Source organism: Myotis myotis, unplaced genomic scaffold, assembly GCF_014108235.1.
Source record: "Myotis myotis isolate mMyoMyo1 unplaced genomic scaffold, mMyoMyo1.p scaffold_m19_p_17, whole genome shotgun sequence".
Lineage (NCBI taxonomy): Eukaryota > Metazoa > Chordata > Mammalia > Chiroptera > Vespertilionidae > Myotis > Myotis myotis.
In genome coordinates, this window is record NW_023416321.1 from 35,245,581 (window position 1) to 35,265,497 (window position 19,917).

At 41.2% G+C, this 19,917-nt stretch overlaps 1 protein-coding gene across 12 annotated transcripts in view; it reads right to left on the reverse strand.

Annotated features, from left to right (window-relative positions):
• Positions 1-19,917, reverse strand: part of SMG6 (SMG6 nonsense mediated mRNA decay factor) — a 220,316-nt gene that overhangs the window by 177,233 nt on the left and 23,166 nt on the right. The window contains exon 2 of one of the 12 annotated variants that reach the window (XM_036341034.1): positions 4,316-4,454. The exons of the other annotated variants lie outside the window; for them this stretch is intronic. Within the exon in view, the coding sequence (XP_036196927.1) occupies positions 4,316-4,411 (96 nt within the window). The 5' untranslated portion in view covers positions 4,412-4,454. The remainder of the gene's footprint in view (positions 1-4,315; positions 4,455-19,917) is intronic. 12 annotated transcript variants of the gene reach the window in all.

Consider the following 19,917-nt stretch of genomic DNA (forward strand, 5'->3'; position numbering starts at 1 on the left):
TTATCATCTCCCTAAAGCACTGAGATCACAGGGTAGAGGAGAGTGAGCACAGAGGTTATGCTGTTCACCTTCATCCCCAAGCTCCTATGCCAGGCAGAGTCAAGAGCAAACCAGAAGACAGGGTCTCAAATGCCAAGGAACTTATAGTCCAAGAACAAAAGATAAACAAATAACATACCAACTTGCCAACTCCCCATTTATGTTCCAAAACCTAAGACAAGGCCTGAGGGCTATGAAGGTGCCAGGAGCACTGCATTTCCCTGTCTCTATCCCTCAGCCAAAAAAAGTCTTTGTGAGAGATGAGATCTAAGATGATAATAAAAGCCCGGCCTGTGTGGCTCAGTGGTTGAGTGTCGACCCAGAAACCAAGAGGTCACCAGCTCAATTCCCAGTCAGGGCACATGCCTGGGTTTCGGGCTCAATGCCCAATAGGGGGCGTGCAGGAGGCAGCCAATGGATTATTCTTTCTCATCAATGATGTTTCTATCTCTCTCTTCCTCTCTCTGAAATGAATAAAAACTATTTTTTTAAAGTGGGGGGGGGGGGCATGGGGGGGGGCATGGAGGGGTTTAGGGAGGGAACAACCTGGCACACAAAATGTGGGAACCCTATCAATTATTCAGTAATGCAATAATCATTTAGTAGAGATAAAAATTATTCCTTAGGACTTTCAGTATTCCTCTTTCTAAGACATAAAGAGTCACACCGAGGCTGAAGTAAAGCAGGAATGGTAATTACTCCTCACCTTTAGTTTCTCCACCCCTGAATTGTTCTGGGCAGGATGACAGCTCAATTAGCTCTAATTAAGCACAAGTTTCATGTAGAGATGTCCTACTTAGACAGCTGGATCTGAGCCATGTGAATTCAAGTGTAAAATGTGCCTCTTAAAACCACCTCTTCCAACTAATGCACCCCTTGAAACCACGGCTCTCACCCTCACACTGCAGCTTAGTGCTGCCTCAACAAAGTCTTACATTAAAGCAATTTACTGGCTATTATTTCATTATCTCTCCTACTTAATGCCAGCAGACTGGAGGGAAATTGGGCTAAATGTCAAATCAGCAGTCAGTTCCAGAAAACCCAGCCAGCAAGCAGAAGGACAGCCGAGCTTAGAGTACCCGGCAGGCTCTCAGGAGGGAAATTGGCAATAGGTAAAGAAAGAATGGAACCACAATTTTGTGACTGTTCTATATTTATTGTTCATTTGTTTGTTTGGAGGGAGAGAGTAGGGTAGAAGAGTATGATCAAAGACTTACTGATCTTAGAGTGGAAGATCTAGGTTCAAATTTTGGTTATATCATTTATTTGCTATATAACTATTGGCAAGTCACTTCATCTTTTTTTAAAAATTATTTAATTTACTGGAGTGACACTGGTTAATAAAATTATATAGGTTTGAGGTGTACAATTCTACAACACATCATCTGTATATTGTATTGTGTGTCCCCCACCTCATCCCCAAGTTCACCTCATCTTTCTAAAGCTGTCTCAACTATAAAATGAGGTTGAGTGAGATCAGTTCAGTGATTCCCTAACTCTGATTGTGTGTGCATCACAAGAGCTTTTGTAAAAAATAGATTCCCCGTCCTACAGAATCAAATCTTCGGGGGGGGGGGGGGGAGGTTGGGGACTGCAAATCAGCATTTTTAAAAGGTCTCCAGGTAATTTTGAAAAACAGCCAGAATTGGGGACCACTGGGCTAGATCATGGGTCAGCAAACTATGGCTCAAGGGTAAATCTAGCCTGCTACTGTTTTTTTGTTTGCTTGTTTGTGTTGTGTGTGTTTTGGTATGGCCCATGAGCTAAGAATGGATTTTATATTTTTTAACAGTTAAAATAAAAAATCAAAATATTTCATGACCCATGACATTTAAATTTCAGTGTTCATGAATATGGTTCTGCTGAAACGTTTGTTTACATATGTTTGTAGCTGTTTTCCCCCTGCAAAGGCAGAACTGAATAGCTGCAGCAGAGAATATATGGTCCAAAAGCCTAAAAATATTTACTATCTGGCCCTTCACAATCAAGTTGGATCCCTGTGCTAGATCACCTATAACACTGGCATCTCAAAAATGTTTTTACCTGTGCAACACTTGAGAACTAGCTACCACACACATGTACTGGAATCAGCAATGATTCTCAAGGGCATGAAGAGTGAGGGGCAATATGATTTAATAGAAACCCCATTTCCTGGATATTCTGATACCTACCTACCTACCTCCTACCACCTCAGGAGAATCATCAATCTACAGTGCTCCTTACAATTCTAAAGGCCCACAAACGTATAATTCTACCTAAATCTAACCTTTCTTGCCAACTTCTGAGTAAGCACCATCCTATTCTATGATAGCAAAAAAACAAAACCCCACCAAATGCCAAAAGACTGCTGCTCTCAAAGATTCTGAATTCAAATATGCTAAACCCTACAAAGAAATATAAATGGGATGCTCCTGGTTTTCACCTTGGAAGCCACTATGAGGCTAAGTGACCGGGTGGAAACAGAACATAATCAGTCCAATAAAGGTTTCACTTAGGCCTGAGAGCCTCTGAACATTTCCCAAAACATCCCTAATCAAAGGAAAGTGCCAGATTAAGGTTTATGAATCCCTGTGCTGCGGTCTGACAATCTATAGCAACCAGTACAAAAGTGCCACCAGTTTAGCATCTCAAAGTATACAGAAGAAGAGAGAAAGTTCAGCCAAAGGACAACACTGTTGCTCTGACTGGGTTACTTTCTGAATGACTCCTCTTTCTGACTCATCTTTCTCAGGGCCTGGGAACTCTCATGCCCATCCACCAAAAAGTAGGGGAGCTGGTATATCCTGTGTCTGAACTGCACAAAGTAAGAGAAGAGGAAATGGCTGAACCTTCTAATCGGTAATCATGTGGGCAACCAGAAAGTAGTTCTCTAAAGACACAAACACAAATTCAAACCCATCTTATAAATGAATGGGTCGACAGAGGGTGAGAAGAACCCCATTCAACACAAACTTACCATCTTCTGTGTACATGACACTGCATGAACTACAGACAAGGCAGAGATAATCCCTGCTCCATGGATGACACAATTAGTATCAAGACTGAGGAAGTACAGGATGCTGTGTATTTCCACAACAGGAGCACCGAGATCTCCAAAGGAAGAGACCCTTGAGTTGAAGCCTGAAGGTTGAGTAAATTAATCAGTCGGTTTTGGAGAGAAGCAAAGGGAATGGCATATGTGATGGTCCCAAGAGTGGTACATTACAGACTGGCATGGCCAGGAGGGAGAGTCTGCAAAAGGGAGGCCTGAGAAATGAACTGGACCAAGTTGTCAAAGTCCTTGTTAAAGAGTTTGACCTTAAAGCCACTGAAGGGTTTTGAGCAGGGAAATTACATAAGAAAACCTCCATTTAAAAAAGGACATTCCCTAGCTGGTTTGTCTCAATGGATAGAGGGCTGACCTGCAGACTAAAGGGTTCTGGGTTTGATTCCAGTCAAGGGCACATGCCTGGGTTGCAGGCTCGATCCCCAGTAGGAGGCATGCAGGAAGCAGCCAATCAATGATTCTCTCTCATCTCTGATGTTTCTCTCTCTCTCTCTCTCTCTCTCTCTCTCTCTCTCTCTCTTTTTCTCTCTCTCTCTCTCTCTCCCCCCCCTTCCTCTCTGAAATCAATAAAATATATATATATTTTTAAAAAGTTTCTTTTCCCTAACAGTAAAATAGTAAAAAAAAAAAAAAAAAAAAAAAAAAAAAAAAAAGCCCCTAACATTTTTCTCAATAAACCCACAATCTGCCTGATTAATAATAAGGAAACAGTTCTTCAAAAGTCAAAGAATGTGTGTGCCTTCAATCACACACTATCATCAAGGGACTGTGCATTGTCCAAAAAAAAAAAATATCTGAAAACTTACCCTCCTTCCTACCCACCTACTACAATACAGGAAAACCCCTGACTCTCAGGAAAGGGAGGGGTAAGAACTAATCTAAGAACCCAAAGGAGAACAAAGCTTCAGTTTGAGAAAGATGTGGTCACAAAGGTTTCACAAACCACTCTGCTGTGGGCACCAAAAAGCAAATAACCAGTACAGGGAGCTCTGGCAAACTCGTGTAAGATTTAGATTTAAGCAAGGCACCAAATAAGGGAAGGATTCTGGCGCATCAACTCCTAGAAAAGTGTTTCAAGTTAAAAATGGTTATTCAGGTTTGGATGTGAACTTCTGTATCTGTTCTTTATCAACAGAGGCACCTCTACTTCACTGGCAGCTAGCAGCAGAAAGCAAAGAAAACTGTTAGAATACACATAGACAGCACGACCTGGTACAGCCTGGCATTTACCTGGACACCGAAGACAAGGCTATAAACGGCAATGCAGAACTTGTGGGATTCCACATCCCAACTGGAACCAAGCATCTCCAGGTACAGGCAGGCCATGATGTCATTTTCCCCCCAACAGCCAGACAGTTCAACATTAAGGCTGAAAAGCATAGCACTTTTGGTGAGAGTCAGTTTCACTGTGACTGGAGCTTCCATCTAGTTTTTTATCAGTCATATCTTTTCTATGCTGGTTCCCAGACCCAAAATACCTAGTTCAAAAGACACAGTAAACAACTTCAAATCTCTCTGATTCAATTCTCCTTTTCATTCTCCTTATTCTCTCTCAACAATAAAAATTAATCTTAGGCATACCAGAAAGCAGGAAAATGGTGCTCCATCCCTGCCACTATTACTATTAAATGTATAAAAAAATTTGAGTTTAGAGTTAAAAGGAAGAACAGAACAGAAGTGACACAAAATAAAAAACCAATCACTCTGCTGGTTACCCACATGTTTGTTTGTGACAATTTGTCAACCTGTATGGCTGATATTATACACTTTCCTGTGTGTATAGTATACTGTAATTAAGGTAGGGTGTTTTTTGTTAATTACCACAGCCTTTCCTACTGTTCCACAAAAAGTCTTTATTCTATAACCAATATTCTTTGTCCCATATGCCTTAACCTCTACCAAGATTCTAATTCTCATGTGGTAGAAATGAAGGTGACTGTGCTAAAAGTTTGGGGCTCCACCTAGGTGCTGAAAACAATGCTAGTGTTAGGTACCAGATCTGTTGATAGTATAGACCAGTGGTCGGCAAACTCATTAGTCAACAGAGCCAAATTTCAACAGTACAACGATTGAAATTTCTTTGGAGAGCCAAATTTTTTTAAACTTAAACTATACAGGCAGGTACACTGTTATTAACTTAATTAGGATACTCCTAAGGCTTAGGAAGAGCCACACTCAAGGGGCCAAAGAGCCGCATGTGGCTCGTGAGCCGCAGTTTGCCGACCACGGGTATAGACTATATTCCTATTTTACAGATGTAGAAAGAAGGAAAGAGATTTAGAAAAGTATGCATGGGGAGAGGGGAAAAAAGGAATATAGTAATCCACAATATTATTGTCCTTTGTGACTCCTAGTCTGCCATAGTCACAAGGGACAACATCTCAGGGCATCTATTAGTGCCTTATTCAACCTTTTCATATATGTCACTTCAAAGTATTTAAAAAGCCATACTGTTTTACAGATCTGTCCAGAAGTCTAAAAGAAAATCTGCCAAAGAAATTCCTCAGAGAGAATGTCAACTGACTTACACATAGTTTGCTTTACAAATTAGGACTAGCATCTCAAAGATTTGTAGCACAAGTCAGCTCAAAATCTCATTAGACAGAATAAGGTTTTACATCTTTACCAAGAAAATAACAACCCTGAAAAATGCAAATCCATAGAGGGTACGATCCCAACTCCTCTTTCCCATATGCTTCAGTAACTGTAATCCTACTGTGCATGTGAAAGGCAAGAATAGGACTTATTGCCAATGGTTACAACACAAAGCATAACTTATTCCTAAGCCAAGCTGGGCTTGGCTCAGAAAGCTTCCCAGAATGATGGAAGGCATGACTTTAGGATGACTCAACCTTTGCTAATGCATAAAATAAAGCAGAGAAGGACTATTTGAAGGATACACTTCTAGGCTTGGGCCAAATCAAAAGCCCAGAAGTATCAACTTTGTGATAAATCTTCAGTTCCAGCTGAATAATTAGACAGCATCAATATGGACATCTGTACTATGGCCTAAGATAGTCTAATGATAGACTCTTGGCTAGGAATCTCAGAAGCAATCACTTGCAGTTTCTAACCACATCATTGTTTTTATCCATGTTATTCCTTCTGCCAGAAAGTGTGCTACCCACATCGAACTAAAGAATTTTTTCATCCTTCAAAACTAAGGATAGGTCACCTTTCTAGGTAGCCTTCCCTTTTCATCTGTATTACCTCTGTACAATGTATATTATTTCTATTATTACACTTGTAACACTTTATTGCAAGTATTTATTTACATATCCATTTTTCCTACTAGACTATGAGTTGTGAGTATCTTTGAGGGAAGGACCAATACCATTTTGTGTGCAGTGACTAGAATGATTAACATATAAAGGTACTCACTAAATATTTATGGAAATGACCCAAATGGGGACAGGGAAAAGCTTGATCCCCTCAGAGATGACTGGCTGCCCTGAGAAAGAGTTTTTACAACTGAACAAGCAAGAGGAAAAAAAATGACCATATAAAACTATGAAACCAGCCCTAACTGGTTTGGCTCAGTGGATAGAGCGTCGGCCTGCGGACTCAAGGGTCCCAGGTTCGATTCCAGTCAAGGGCATGTACCTTGGTTGTGGGCACATACCTGTTGGGGAGTGTGCAGGAGGCAGCTGATTGATGTTTCTCTCTCATCGCTGTTTCTGGCTCTCTATCCCTCTCCCTTCCTCTCTGTAAAAAAATCAATAAAATATATTTAAAAAAACAACAACTATGAAACCACTTAGTTAAAGCAACAAAGTTATATACAAGATAAAATAAAAATGAGAAAGAGGAGTCAAAGAGAAAGAAATTAGAGGTCATTATTAGTAAGGACACTACATAAAATGCATGCCAGGAAATCCTTTACACTTATTAAAGGAAGTTACAAGTTCAGCTCTAACCCCTGGAACAATTAAAATAGAGAATTATTCTATATAACAAATTCACAAATGTACACAAGGTTTAAAAAAAAAAAAGCACAACTATCTCTGATACTAAAAACAGAAATTCCTCCTAAGCGTTTCCACAAAGAAGATACCATGTAATGCATATAGCAACGATTCCCTAGGTCTCTTTATTGTTATTTTTCTTAATATAGGCTGATGACCTTAGACCGAAGTACAATTCAGTCAAAGCAATACTACTAGAAACCAATATATCACCTAGGTAAACAGTTCTCTAACGGTTCCAGGCACAGATGGCATGAGAAGAACAATAACAGGAGAGATGCCTAGTGATTCCCATGCTCAATAAATTTTTGGATCAGTGGATAGATGGAAGACAAACAACTGGAAAAATCACTGAAGCTCTTAAAAATAAAAATGTGTAGTAAATACATTTTATGGAAACTCAAGCATCAAAAGGAGTCTTAATAGTATTTTAAGCTCCTTCTGGTCTACAGAGTCTATACACTAATACTTGGGGAAATAAAACTAAGCAGTAACTTCAATATTAAATATTTATGAGTAAAGTGAAAGGCTTCCAAGAGGGGAAAAACCCGGAGTTTTCCCCTGGAGCCAAACAAACAGTCTGCCGACTGGGGAAAGATCACGAGCCAAGAAAACGACTATTTCACATTCTCTATCTTAGCCCAAACATTGACTCCAAGACAGTGAAATAGAGTAGACAGATGCAATTGTGGAACCTGTAAGAATAGAGAGGGAATGCAGAATGATAGAACTACAAATATGTCTCCCCAAGAGTATGGGCAGAAACAAAAACCAATATAGGAAATTGGTGAGAAAGGCAACACGGGGAAAACAAAGGTCAATGCAGTCTCTTACCCCACACAACAGGCAGTATGTTACTATATAAAATGAGCTGCTCCCACAGACACATCACCTCACTACTCTACTCCTTCCTATAGCAGTTGCAGATTGAACAAGGATCCAGTGTAAGGGTCTCATTCATATTTGGAAGGCTCTTCACAGAGTAGGAGTTGGGTCCTAAGGGACGATTTATAGTACACCCTCACATACATTCCAGTTGGCTAGAACTCAGCAGCTGATTGCTCCCTTGTCTAACTTGGTAAAGAGCCAAAGGAGGACTTTTTTTCAGTCAACTCTCCCAGGCTGGAAACTCTCTAACCCCAGAGTTCTGGCTTAAGTCTGGATATCAGGTTATTCACAAGATGCCAAAACTACATCTTTACATTGGCTTTGAACAAGTCTCTCAAGTACACAATACAGATTCCCACAGATCTCAAAATCATCTGGTCATTAAGGCCAAAGATGGCCACTTGTCCTCACATACTAGTAGAGAAGTCATGCTTTTCAAAGCATGGGCAACATCAAAACAAACCTTTCATCAACCTCAACAATTCTTGAAATGGGGGAACAAGCAACAAATATACTCATTAAATGGCCCCCTTAAGACCGTTTTATTCTAGACCAGCCGTGGGCAAACTACGGCCCGCGGGCTGGATCCGGACCGTTTGAAATGAATAAAACTAAAAAAAAGAAGACCGTACCCTTTCATGTAATGATGTTTACTTTGAATTTATATTAGTTCACACAAACACTCCATCCATGCTTTTGTTCTGGCCCTCCGGTCCAGTTTAAGAACCCATTGTGGCCCTCTAGTCAAAAAATTTGCCCACCCCTGTTCTAGACCCTACTGAAAACTCTCTCTATTCCTCTAGCGACTCGAATACTCTCACTATGATTGATCCCTATGTCATGAAGAGCTGAATCCCAAGTCTGTTTCTCTCGTGGAAGAAGGAAACCTTAACAAGGTGTGTGTTTTTTTTTTATCTCATCAAACTCCACACTTGGTAGTTCTCAACCAGAATTGTACTGCCCCTCCCAGGAAGTGCTTGGAAATGTGTGCGTGCCACTACTGGCACCTAGTGGGCGGGGCCAGGAGTGCTAAACATCCTGAGGTGACAGGTCCACAAAATGAAGAACTGTCCCCCAAAAAGGCAGTTATGCCCTCATTAACAATTAGTGCCCTAAATGAAGGACCTCCATATTAACTATCTTCACCCTTCCCAGCTTCTAGAGCAGTAGTGGGTAAACTTTTTCTGTAAAGGGTCAGACAGTAAATAGTGCAGACCTTGTGGGCCACATATATCTGTTTGTTATATGTCCTTCTTTTTAAACATCCCCTTATGTAAGAATGTCATAAACCAATCTTAGGTTGCAGGTCACTGGCAGACTTTATCTACATCTATTCTAGAGCATTACCTGACTCAGTACAGCCTGTTTATATTGAGATGTTTATTAAAATAAAATATGATGGAGTGTATTATATACACTTTAATAATGTATATACTACAATTATAAAGAACACAATAAGAGCTTCAGAATTTAGTCTTAAAAGATAAGAATTGGGACATATATTTGACTTTTAGTCAATTAAATGGTTCTCTCATCTCTTTTCCTTGCCTATGCATGTCAGTCACAACTTTCCTTCTGACTTTTCATTTTCAAACGTGTTATTGGAAAGAACACAAGCAGTCTTACCCTCTCCCTGAAAGATATATATTACTTCCTATTCACCATGCGTGCCACTCAAAAAGTCTCTTTAAAATTCTACTGTTAACATTTTTTAAGATGTCTAAACCAAACCAAAGCCTGGAAACTCTGACTGGTATCTGGGTCCTGACTTTCCGGATGGTAACTAAAGGTCACGTGGGGTGGAAAGTGGCCTGTGGGTAACACAGAATACACATATGCACGCGAACAGGATATGTTGGTAATCTGGTTTCCTGAGACCTGGTGAGTTGTTAGAGTTCTCAGCAACACCCTTGGGGAAGATGAAAAACCTTAAGCTGGGCAATACTGGACTTTCAAAAAGTGTCCATTCTTGGAATTTCTAGCTAAAGCAGAATGTGCAGATATACCTCTTCTTTCTCCACATTTTACTTGTCTAAAAATACAAACAAAACACACACAAAAAATAAATGAGTATTTGACGAGGTTTCTTCAGTGTGGAAGCTGGTGCTTGCAGCATGGCTTATGTCACGTCTCAAGCCCCGAAAGACAGAGTGTGTGGTTTTGGTGTTTAACCAGCCTCAACTGCACCCTGGCACTGTTTCTTCCCTCAGAGAACTTCGCTCTGTCAGAGGAAAGAAACCAGCCTCACATCTTGAAACAAAACGGCTGGGATAAAAATAAAGCCCTGAAGTGGTTTGGTGACCGAGGTCATGTGGGGTGTTAAGGGTTTGTAGGTAGGGCCAATGTACTTTGAGAAGTTCCATTCACTGCCAACCACAAAGACACAAAGACACCAGCCCAAAAGTCCAGCAGTGATCCAGACAAGTAGCCCCAGTCTTTGCCTGTTATGGACTGCTCCTCACAGCACACTTCACATTATCAATAGCTGAAAAACCCAGTCCTGGTCCTGACTTTCTTTAAGAGAAACCTCACTAAGCTATTTTTTATTTTTTTTAATCTATTTTTATTGATTTCAGAGAGGAAGGAAGGGGGAGAGATAGAAACACCAATGATGAGAATCATTGATTGGCTGCCTCCTGCATGCCCCACACTGTGGATGGAGCCCGCAACCCAGGCATGTGCCCTGACTGGGAATCCAACCATGGTCTCCTGATTCATAGGTCGATGTTCAATCACTGAGCCACGCCAATCAGGCACTAAAATGCTTCTTACAGCCTAAGAAAAACAGAGCCAATGTGTAGCCTCTTCCTACAGACAGAGGCTTTTATGAACTCCTGTCATCCCATGTTGCCAAATCTCCATTCACAGAATACTTCCAATAGCTTCTAGGGTAAAAGGGTATGACACAAGGTACATACTGCAAACTATTTTATAAAAGTAAAGGGCTATATACGTAACATGAAGTTAATATAATCCCCACAGCAACCCTAAAAATCATGATGGAATCTTTATATTCATGAGGCTGAAAAATTAAGCTAACTTTCTCTGCTATTATTATTATAAGGCAATGAAATCACCACAGGTAAAACATTTACCTACCAGCATACTCAATTCTTCTCCATCACTGTAGATTAAATGAATGCTTACGTCACCCAGAGAAAAATCAGGCCAAAAGCTTTTTTGAGCTTTAGTTCTGGAATTGTCAACCTAAAGGTTCAAAACCCTAGGAATTAGAATTCACTCCACTACAAGGCAAGTCATCCTGCCTAAGGAAGCAGGTGTTATAAAATCATGCTTTGACTTATAGTTGTTTTCACAGGACCAGGGGTAGGGGAGAGTGAGAGGAAGGTAGAGGCATTAGACATGTACAACCCACATATCACAGCTTTCTTTTCAGCTCTGTGGTGGTGGTGGCAGCAGCAGCAGCTCAGGTACACAAACTATGCAAGGGGCATTGAAAGCAAGACAAATGATGGGTCTGAAGAAAATGCCACATGCATAACACACTTTTTTAAAAAGTATTTAAGCAAGTACTAGTTGAGCATATGAGAACTCTATGCTATATAGGCCAACTGACATGGATTTCCCATAGTAAAACTGCGCTCCTTTGTTGGACAATGTTTACTTTGCTGGACTCTTGATTAAATGCAACAACAACAAAAAAGAAATACTCATACACTATCTAGTCTCATAGAGCCATGTATTCAGAGTTAGAAAGAAAATCATCATTCTTAATTTATAGTAAAGCCTTGAAGAATAAAGTCACCATGGAAACAGGGACACAAGAGATTTAGGCAAGGGCAGCATGCAAAGTGTCAGGCAGAAACTATGAATCACAAATCCAGGGAAACAAGGTTCTCACTCTGCCAAAGATTTCAGAGCCTGGGGCTATCTTGTATGAGACAAGATAAGTTTATTTTTGACCAATTGGTTTGGTGGGTGGCATTCAGACTTTACCAGAACACAGCCTAAAGTTCTTCAATTCAATGGCTTAAGCAGTATAACTTCTATTTTCACCAAGCTTGGATGCAACAGGATGTTGAGGGGGAGGAAATCTGTCCTCAAGCCCTCAAGCTCTGTGTGCAGGCCTCAAATCCCAGAGGTACAAATTTCATTAGGAAACAGGAGGGATACCTTCAGATTCTTTAGGCTCACCACTGGACAGCAGACAAAGAGGGAGCCAGCCCGGTAGCAGGACATACAACATGCTGACAACTAGTTTCTGGGTCAACACCAATGAAAATGTCACAGGAAACCCATCAAAACACCTATGGCCCAATAGTTAAGACACTTTTCTGTGTCCAAAGTCAGGCCTGTTTGCGGGAACTGCCAACCTTCTCTGAGAACTTAAATAGCTGGTCGGATCAGTGGGTAGAGCGTCGGCCTGCAGACTGAAGGGTCTCAGGTTTGATTCCAGTCAAGGGCACATGCCTGGGTTGCAGGCTCAATCCCCAATAAGGCGTGCAGGAGACAGCCAATCAATGATTCTCATCATTGATGTTTCTTTTCTCTCTCTCCCCCTTCCTTTCTGAAATCGATAAAAATACTTTTTTTAAAAAAAACATAAAAACCTGAACTGCAATAATCCATTTTGGTGGCATGGATCACAAGATCAAATGCCTACATAGGTGGTGTTAAGTGAGCAATGTGCGAGTACAGGAGAGTTTTGGGGGCTAGTGACAAACTAAAGAACATAAGCCCCTTTAAAAGGGGGTAGCTGCTACTCAAATCTAGCAAATCATTGCCAGATCTTGATTATTTTGTGATTAGCTACCAACTGACTGAAATTTTAACAGAAAACAAAAAATCCACTATTTATACCACCTGAACCATATCATTAGTCTTATTATCACTAAAAATAAGATAATCAGAAGCCTATTAATGCAGTGCAAAATAAAGCATACAGCACCACCTACGAAGTACTCTTGCCAAAAAAACTGAACCTTATCTAACCAAGTTTCTAGAACTAATCCTCACTTACGGGAATATGGGGGAGAAAGGGACACAACAGGGAGACAGACAAGTCCAGAATATAAGAATTCTACAGGACAACAAACCTGCTTCTTTAACAAGCTAATGACATGAACTTTTTAAAAGAGATGGCAGGATTATTCTTGATTAAAAGAGACTTAGGCCCTGGCCGGTGTTGCTCAGTTGGTTGAACACTGTTCCATGCATGAGGGAGTCAATGGTTGGATTCCGGCTCTGAGCACATACCCGGGTTTCAGGCTCGATCCCCCAGTGGGCGGTGTGCAGGAGGCAGCGGATCAATGTTTCTCTTCACATCAGTGTTTCTCTCTCTCTCTCACTCTCCTCCCACCCCCTTCCTCTACCTCTAAAATCAATAAAAACATATTTTAAAATTTTTTTAAAGAGATTTAGGAGGCAAAACAATCAAACATAGCATGTAAATCTTGATTTGAACAAAGCCAACTATTATAAGACATTTGTTAGTCTGGGAAATGAAGATATAGATCATATACTGAATGATGCCAAGAACAGGCATGGTGATGGCAATGTGGTAAGAAAAAGTCCATTTACGTTTAAAAGGTGTCTATTTAAATTTAATATGTAGCGCTGCAGTGAAGTGATGTGATATCTAGAGTTCACTTTAAAATACTTCAATGGGGGTGGAGAGAAGGGAAAGTTGAAACAAATGTGGAAAAATCTTGATAACTGTTGAATGAGTGGCAAGTATATGAAGGCTCATTATATTACTTTCTCGTACGTGTTTAAATTTTTTCATTATTGCCCTGACCAGTTTGGCTCAGTGGATAGAGCATCGGCCTGCGGACTGAAAGATCCCAGGTTCGATTCCGGCCAAGGGCATGTACCTTGGTTGCAGGCACATCCCCAGTAGGAGGTGTGCAAGAGGCAGCTGATCGATGTTTCTAACTCTCTATCCCTCTCTCTTCCTCTCTGTGAAAAATCAATAAAATATATTAAAAAATAGTAATAAAAAAATAAAAATTTTTTCATTATTATATAAAACTCTTCTACTCAAAAATAGGTCTGAATTAAGAATGTGGGCTATCAGTGTGTGAATTACATACACGTTCATTTTCACTGTTCACTTTGGTCAGAGACAGTAAAAAATGCAAAAATAAGTCTAATAGTTTAAAAGATCATTATAACAAAAATATAAGTATGTAAGTAACAATTACCACCATCAATATATACAAAGTTACAATATGCCACTCATCCTTCTTTACATGCATTACCTCATTTAGTCTACCATTATCACTATTTTAGACATTAGGAAACTAAAGCTCCACCGGGTTAAGGAAAATGCCCAAAATCTCACAGCTAATAACTGATAAAACTAGGATTTGAACTTAGGACTTTCTAAAGCCCAAGCTGTTAACCTCTGCACTATCCTGCCTGGATAAAATTAATGAAAGCTATCAAGTTGCCAGTCTCTTAAGCAGGGGTAGGGAACATCTGGCCTGTGGGCCATATAAGGCCAGAGAAAACATTTGGTCTGGTCCTGCATTATGGGTGAGTTAAATGTTTGACCAAATACAGCAGGCTAATTTTTTATGTTGATAATTTTGTATGGTCCAAGAATGATGTTAAAATATCCAAATGGCCTTTGACACACAAAAAATTCCCCACCCCTGCTCTAAAAAGATACAATGGACTTACAGGTAACTGTTCATGGAAAGATCTCTCAAGTCCGTTAGTAATATTAGGGGGTGAGATTGGGGGTTTAGGGGAAGCAAAGGTGCCCTGGCTGTGTAGTTCAGTTGGATGGAGTGTCATTCCCAAAGCACCAGGATTTTGGTTTCAGGCCCTGGTCAGGGGACATACAAGAATCAATCAGTGAATGCATAAATAAGTGGAACAACAAATCAACGTGTGTTTTTTTTTTTCTCTCTCTCTCTCTCTCTCCAAATTCAATAAATAAAAAATTGAAAAAAAGCAAAGGTAACCCTAGCTGGTTTGGCTCAGTGGAGAGTGCGTCAGTTGCGGACTAAAAGGTTATAGGTTCGATTCTGGTCAAGGGCACATGCCCAGGTTGTGAGCTCAATTCCCCAGTAGGGGGCAGCCGATCAATCATTCTCATCATTGATGTTTCTATCTCTTTCCCTCTCCCTTCCTCTCTGAAATAGATCTATATATATAAAACCCTAATATGCAAATAGACCGAATGGCAGAAAAACTGAACCGGTGGCTATGATGTGCGCTGACCCTCAGCCACCAGAGGGCGTACATGGAACATGGCAGGCGTCAGCAGCAGGCGGCAGAGCATGGAACGTGACGGGCGTAGGCTGCGGCAGGATGGTAGAGCAGGTGAGTGGGGGAGCCAGACCAAGGCGGGGCACCAGTCGCTGTCATCAGGGTGAGCCTCTGGTGGTTACTGAAAATTCTTTACTCCTGCATGCCACGGTCCAGCCCAGTGCTCACACCTGCTGCCAGCGCCAGAGCCACCACTTGCACCGGCTGCTGGCACCTGGCGCCGGCCGATTGCTCAGCACTGTCAGCAAGTGCAAGCAGTGGCTGCCAGCCCCAATCGCCCCTTAGGGTTTTTCCACCTCTCCCTGCTCCTGAGGGGCGATTGGGGCCAGCAGCCGTCTCTCGCACCCGCTGCTGGCGACGGCCCCGCTCGCACCCACTGCCAGCGCCCGGCGCTGGTCCCAATTGTTCAGCGCCATCAGCTGAGCGGCAGGTGTGAGCAGCGGCTGCCAGCCCCAAGGGCTTCTCCACCTCCCCCTGCTCCTGAGGGGAGACTGAGGCAGCAGCTGCTGCTCGCACCCTCTGACAGCGCCAGTCCCGCTCACACCCCAATTGCTCCACACCGTCAGCGGGTGCAAGTGAGGCCGGCGCCATCAGCTCCTGGGAACAGCGGCTACGGGAGTGGGGCTGCCAGGAGACAGGAGGTCGGGGGCCACAGCAGGAGGGACCGGGTGGGGGCATGGAGGATGGGCCGAGACCCGCCCCTGTGCCCACCACAGCCTCACGGCGCAGTTTCTTTCAAGGTGCACGAATTCATGCACTGGGCCCCTAGTATTAAATAGGGTGTCTTTAACCCTACCAGACCACTGTACCGATTTTTCGGTAATTTCCGAATCTGCTGCTATACTGCTATACCTAATTTTCAGTACTTTGCCTAGACCTATTTTCTACAATGTCTCCAAGTTCCACCTTATTCTAACCACTTGTTTGCATGTAACTAACATTTTTCTATATCATGTTGGTTTTTTTCTTTAATGCTCAGGAGCCCAGGTATAGGGAACAGTTAGGTTCAGGGCCTCAGGTCTGGTAAGATTAAACAAAACACATACATAAAACAAGGTTGTATATTGATGAAATTCTTATAACCAGAGGCTCACAGGAATCTTACCTGTACTTTCCTTAGGAGCAATGGTTCAGTATTCACTAGTTCAGTGTCTGTGGCAACTTAATAGAACATATTAAGTGCTGCAAATAACAATAATTAACTGTATACTGAAATATTCCATTTATGGAGCCATTAGAGGCCCGGTGCACAGATTCTTGCGGGGGGACGGGATCCCTAGCCTGGTCTGCGCCCTCTCACAACCTGGGACCCCTCAGGGGATGTCCAACTACTGGTTTAAGCCCGATCCTGCAAGCTGGATTGGGCCTAAACCGGCAGTCAGATATCCCCTGAGGGATATAGCAGTGCGCCAAGCTGTGGGTGGCCAGGGAGGAGCCCGAGCCGGGTGCCGCACTGCTCATGCTCAACCCAGCACGCTGCGCCTGCCGCTGCTTGGCAGCGCTGCTGCGGAATTGGGAGAGGCTCCTGACTCTGTGGCAGCTGCTCTCACCAGCCATGAGACCAGCTTCTGGCTGAGCAGCACTCCCCCTGTGGAGTGCACTGACCACCAGGGGGCAGCTCCTGAATTGAGCATCTGCCCCTTGATGGTCAGTGCACATCATAGCGACTGGTCAACTGGTCTTTCCGGTTGTTTAGTCATAACGGTCACTTAGGCTTTGATAGATGATAGATAGATAGATAGATAGATTGATTGATTGATTGATTGATTTTTTCCACTAGACCACATGCTGGCAAACTAGGCCCACTGGCCAAATGTAGCCTGCCACCTGTCTTCGTTAATAAACTTTTACTGGAACACAGCCATACTTATTCATTTATGTATTGTCTATGGCTACTTTAGCTCCACAATAGCAGAGTTGAGTATCTGTAACAGAGACTGTATGACCTGCAAAGCCTAAAATATTTACTATCTGGCCTTTTTAAAGAATAGGCTTACTGACCCATGCACTGGACTCTAAGCTCTTAAAGGAAATACTGAAGTCATATTCATTTTTACAATCCTAGCACAGAGCTGGCACAATAGGACAGGTACTCTAAACTTTAGTCTCATTAAGCACTGGACCCAGAACACAACTACTCCAAAAACTCAGGGCTGACTGCATTAAATTTCGTATCTGAACAAGTCCTGAAAACAGATACTATGCAAGGATATAAAATAAATAATGAAATGTGACAGAATGACAAGGAATAAAAGTTAAAGACCAAGGCAATCAATATCATTTAGTGGGTGAAAGAAGCTGAGAAAGTTAAATAAGGAGAGGCCAAATAACAGGCAGTAGGAGCTACTGAGGTATGGTCCAGTATGAACCCCAAAACATACATTCAGAGGAGTGAAAGAGAAGGTTTGATAAGAACTTGGCCAAATATACAATGACATTTCTCTTGCCTGAAGACATTTCTACACATAGCACCAAGCATGTTGTAGGTACAAAAGTCACAGTTGGCTGGGGAAAATGCTAGAAATGGTAAACCAAATCATGCCAGAACACAAGAAGTTTGAGACAAACATCTATCAAAGCTCCCATTTTCATTTGTTCATTCTTCCACAGGAGACACACACATTATATACTATCCAAAATTTAATAGAACAATCATGTCTGAGAAAATCCTCAGCAGTTCTAACAGAAACCCTTGCTTTTCAAGTGTGAAAATTATTTCTGATGCTATAATTTAATATCCTTAATTAACTTCCTATCAGCAACAACTCATTTGCTAAGCGGTACTCTCTTCTGATTTCCAAAGGGAACTGAGGTATAGCAGAAGGCACATCCACTAAATAAGGAACAGCTGGAACCCTGGTGACATTAGATTTGAGTGGCCTAGTTGCTAGTGTAAGAGTTTAAATGGGAGTCTCAATAGTTTAAGAAGATGCCACTACAGTTGAGGTTGGCAGTCCCTCCCCAGGTTGCATGCTCAACCCAAACTGCATCTCAAGGCTGAAAACCAACAACCCACAAGCTTTCCTCCTGTAGGCATTCAAATTCAGAGAGAGATCCAAAGCCCATGCTTGGCAGAGAGATAACAGACTAGTTGGGTTTTACTATCATTACTAACAACCATCTGAAGCCAAACTTTCTGTTTCTTATTCAAAGATCTCAATTTTAGTAGTTTATGCTAGAAACTATAGGAGTTGTCAAAGGAACAATTCCTATTATGGCTAATCACCCAAAAAGGACAACTAAAATGAACAAACAATGAAAAGCATATATTTAAATTACACACCAGTTAAATAAATGATATACATCTTCATGATGGAATATCATGTAGCCATATTAAGGAAATATTAAGAAAAGATATTCTTAGACAGTGGAAATAGTCAGTATCTGCTATCCTGCTTGTTTTGAAAATGTGAATTCATGCCACTGTGATCAATGTATTAGGGAACAATATGACCATAACACAAATTTCACATTTGCTTATGTGTGATGTTGTTCATGAGAAACACCAGATAAACATAGAAAACTGCACCCAACTGAACTAAGCTGCATAGGAATACACAAACAGCTATCGCAGTTCACCACATGAACTCATGTTATGAGCCACACCTATCCCCATTTGGTGTTACACCTGCCCACCTACTATCAGATAACCCTCCTTCCTTCACTTCACAATAACTCAGAAGCTGCAATCCTTCTGAAGCCCACTTCTATAGGAAACTTCCTACCTTTTTCAAGATAGTACTTACATTATTTCTTAACCAATAAACGTATAAAATTGTACAACTGTTTTATTAGATTCATATCTTTTTTTTTTAATGTCACTGCAGAAGTTCTTGAGTGTCATTTCCCTAACCCCATTTTCCACATAAGCTCTGTGGTTTTTATTGTGTGATTTTGCATAGTGCAGTGATTTTTAGAAATGTAAGTGTTACATTACAGAACTAACTATTATGTCCAATTGATAATTTAAAAAAGCAAACTGCAGATTAGTATATATAGTATAATCCCATCTTATTAAAAACATATATTTCATGTGTCTACAGATATGTATGCATACTCATCAATGCTTACAGAAAAGTCTGGAAGAACCTCCTGCAAACAGTTAATAGTGTGGTATCTCTGAAGGCAAGAATATGAGAGACTGTCACTTTAAACTTTAAGTATATTTTTGTTTGATTTAGATACAATGAATTTGGATTACTTCTGCAATTTTAAAAATTCCTTTTAAAAAACAAACAATATTTCCAATACTAGAAGTACAGAAAAGAGTGATCATTACACCATTTGATTATATCATCGCCCTGCTTAACATGTTAAGTGCCCAGTCAGTCACCGGGTGACTGACACTATACTTTCCATCCAGAAGACAAAACAGGCTGGGTGCTTAACATATTAAAATTCTCAATACTTGAATGCAAAGTTCTCAATATTTATGAAGGACCTGGCCCCTCCTACCTTCTCCAGCTTCATCCCTCACTGTTCTTCCCCTCATTTATATATTCAATTAAAATTTATTTAGAATCTTCCATATGCAGGCACTGGGGATAAAGCAGTGAAAATTAGATACAAATCCCACTCTCATATAACTTAGAATCTAACAAGGGAGAGACTTTAACCAATAACAAAACTGTACTTAAAATTGCTTAATAAGAAATGTGACATTAAAAAGGGAAAACAGGCAGGCTCAGGGATCGGGAAAAGCCTCCCTGGAAATGGAAGTGATACTTATGCTGAGGATTT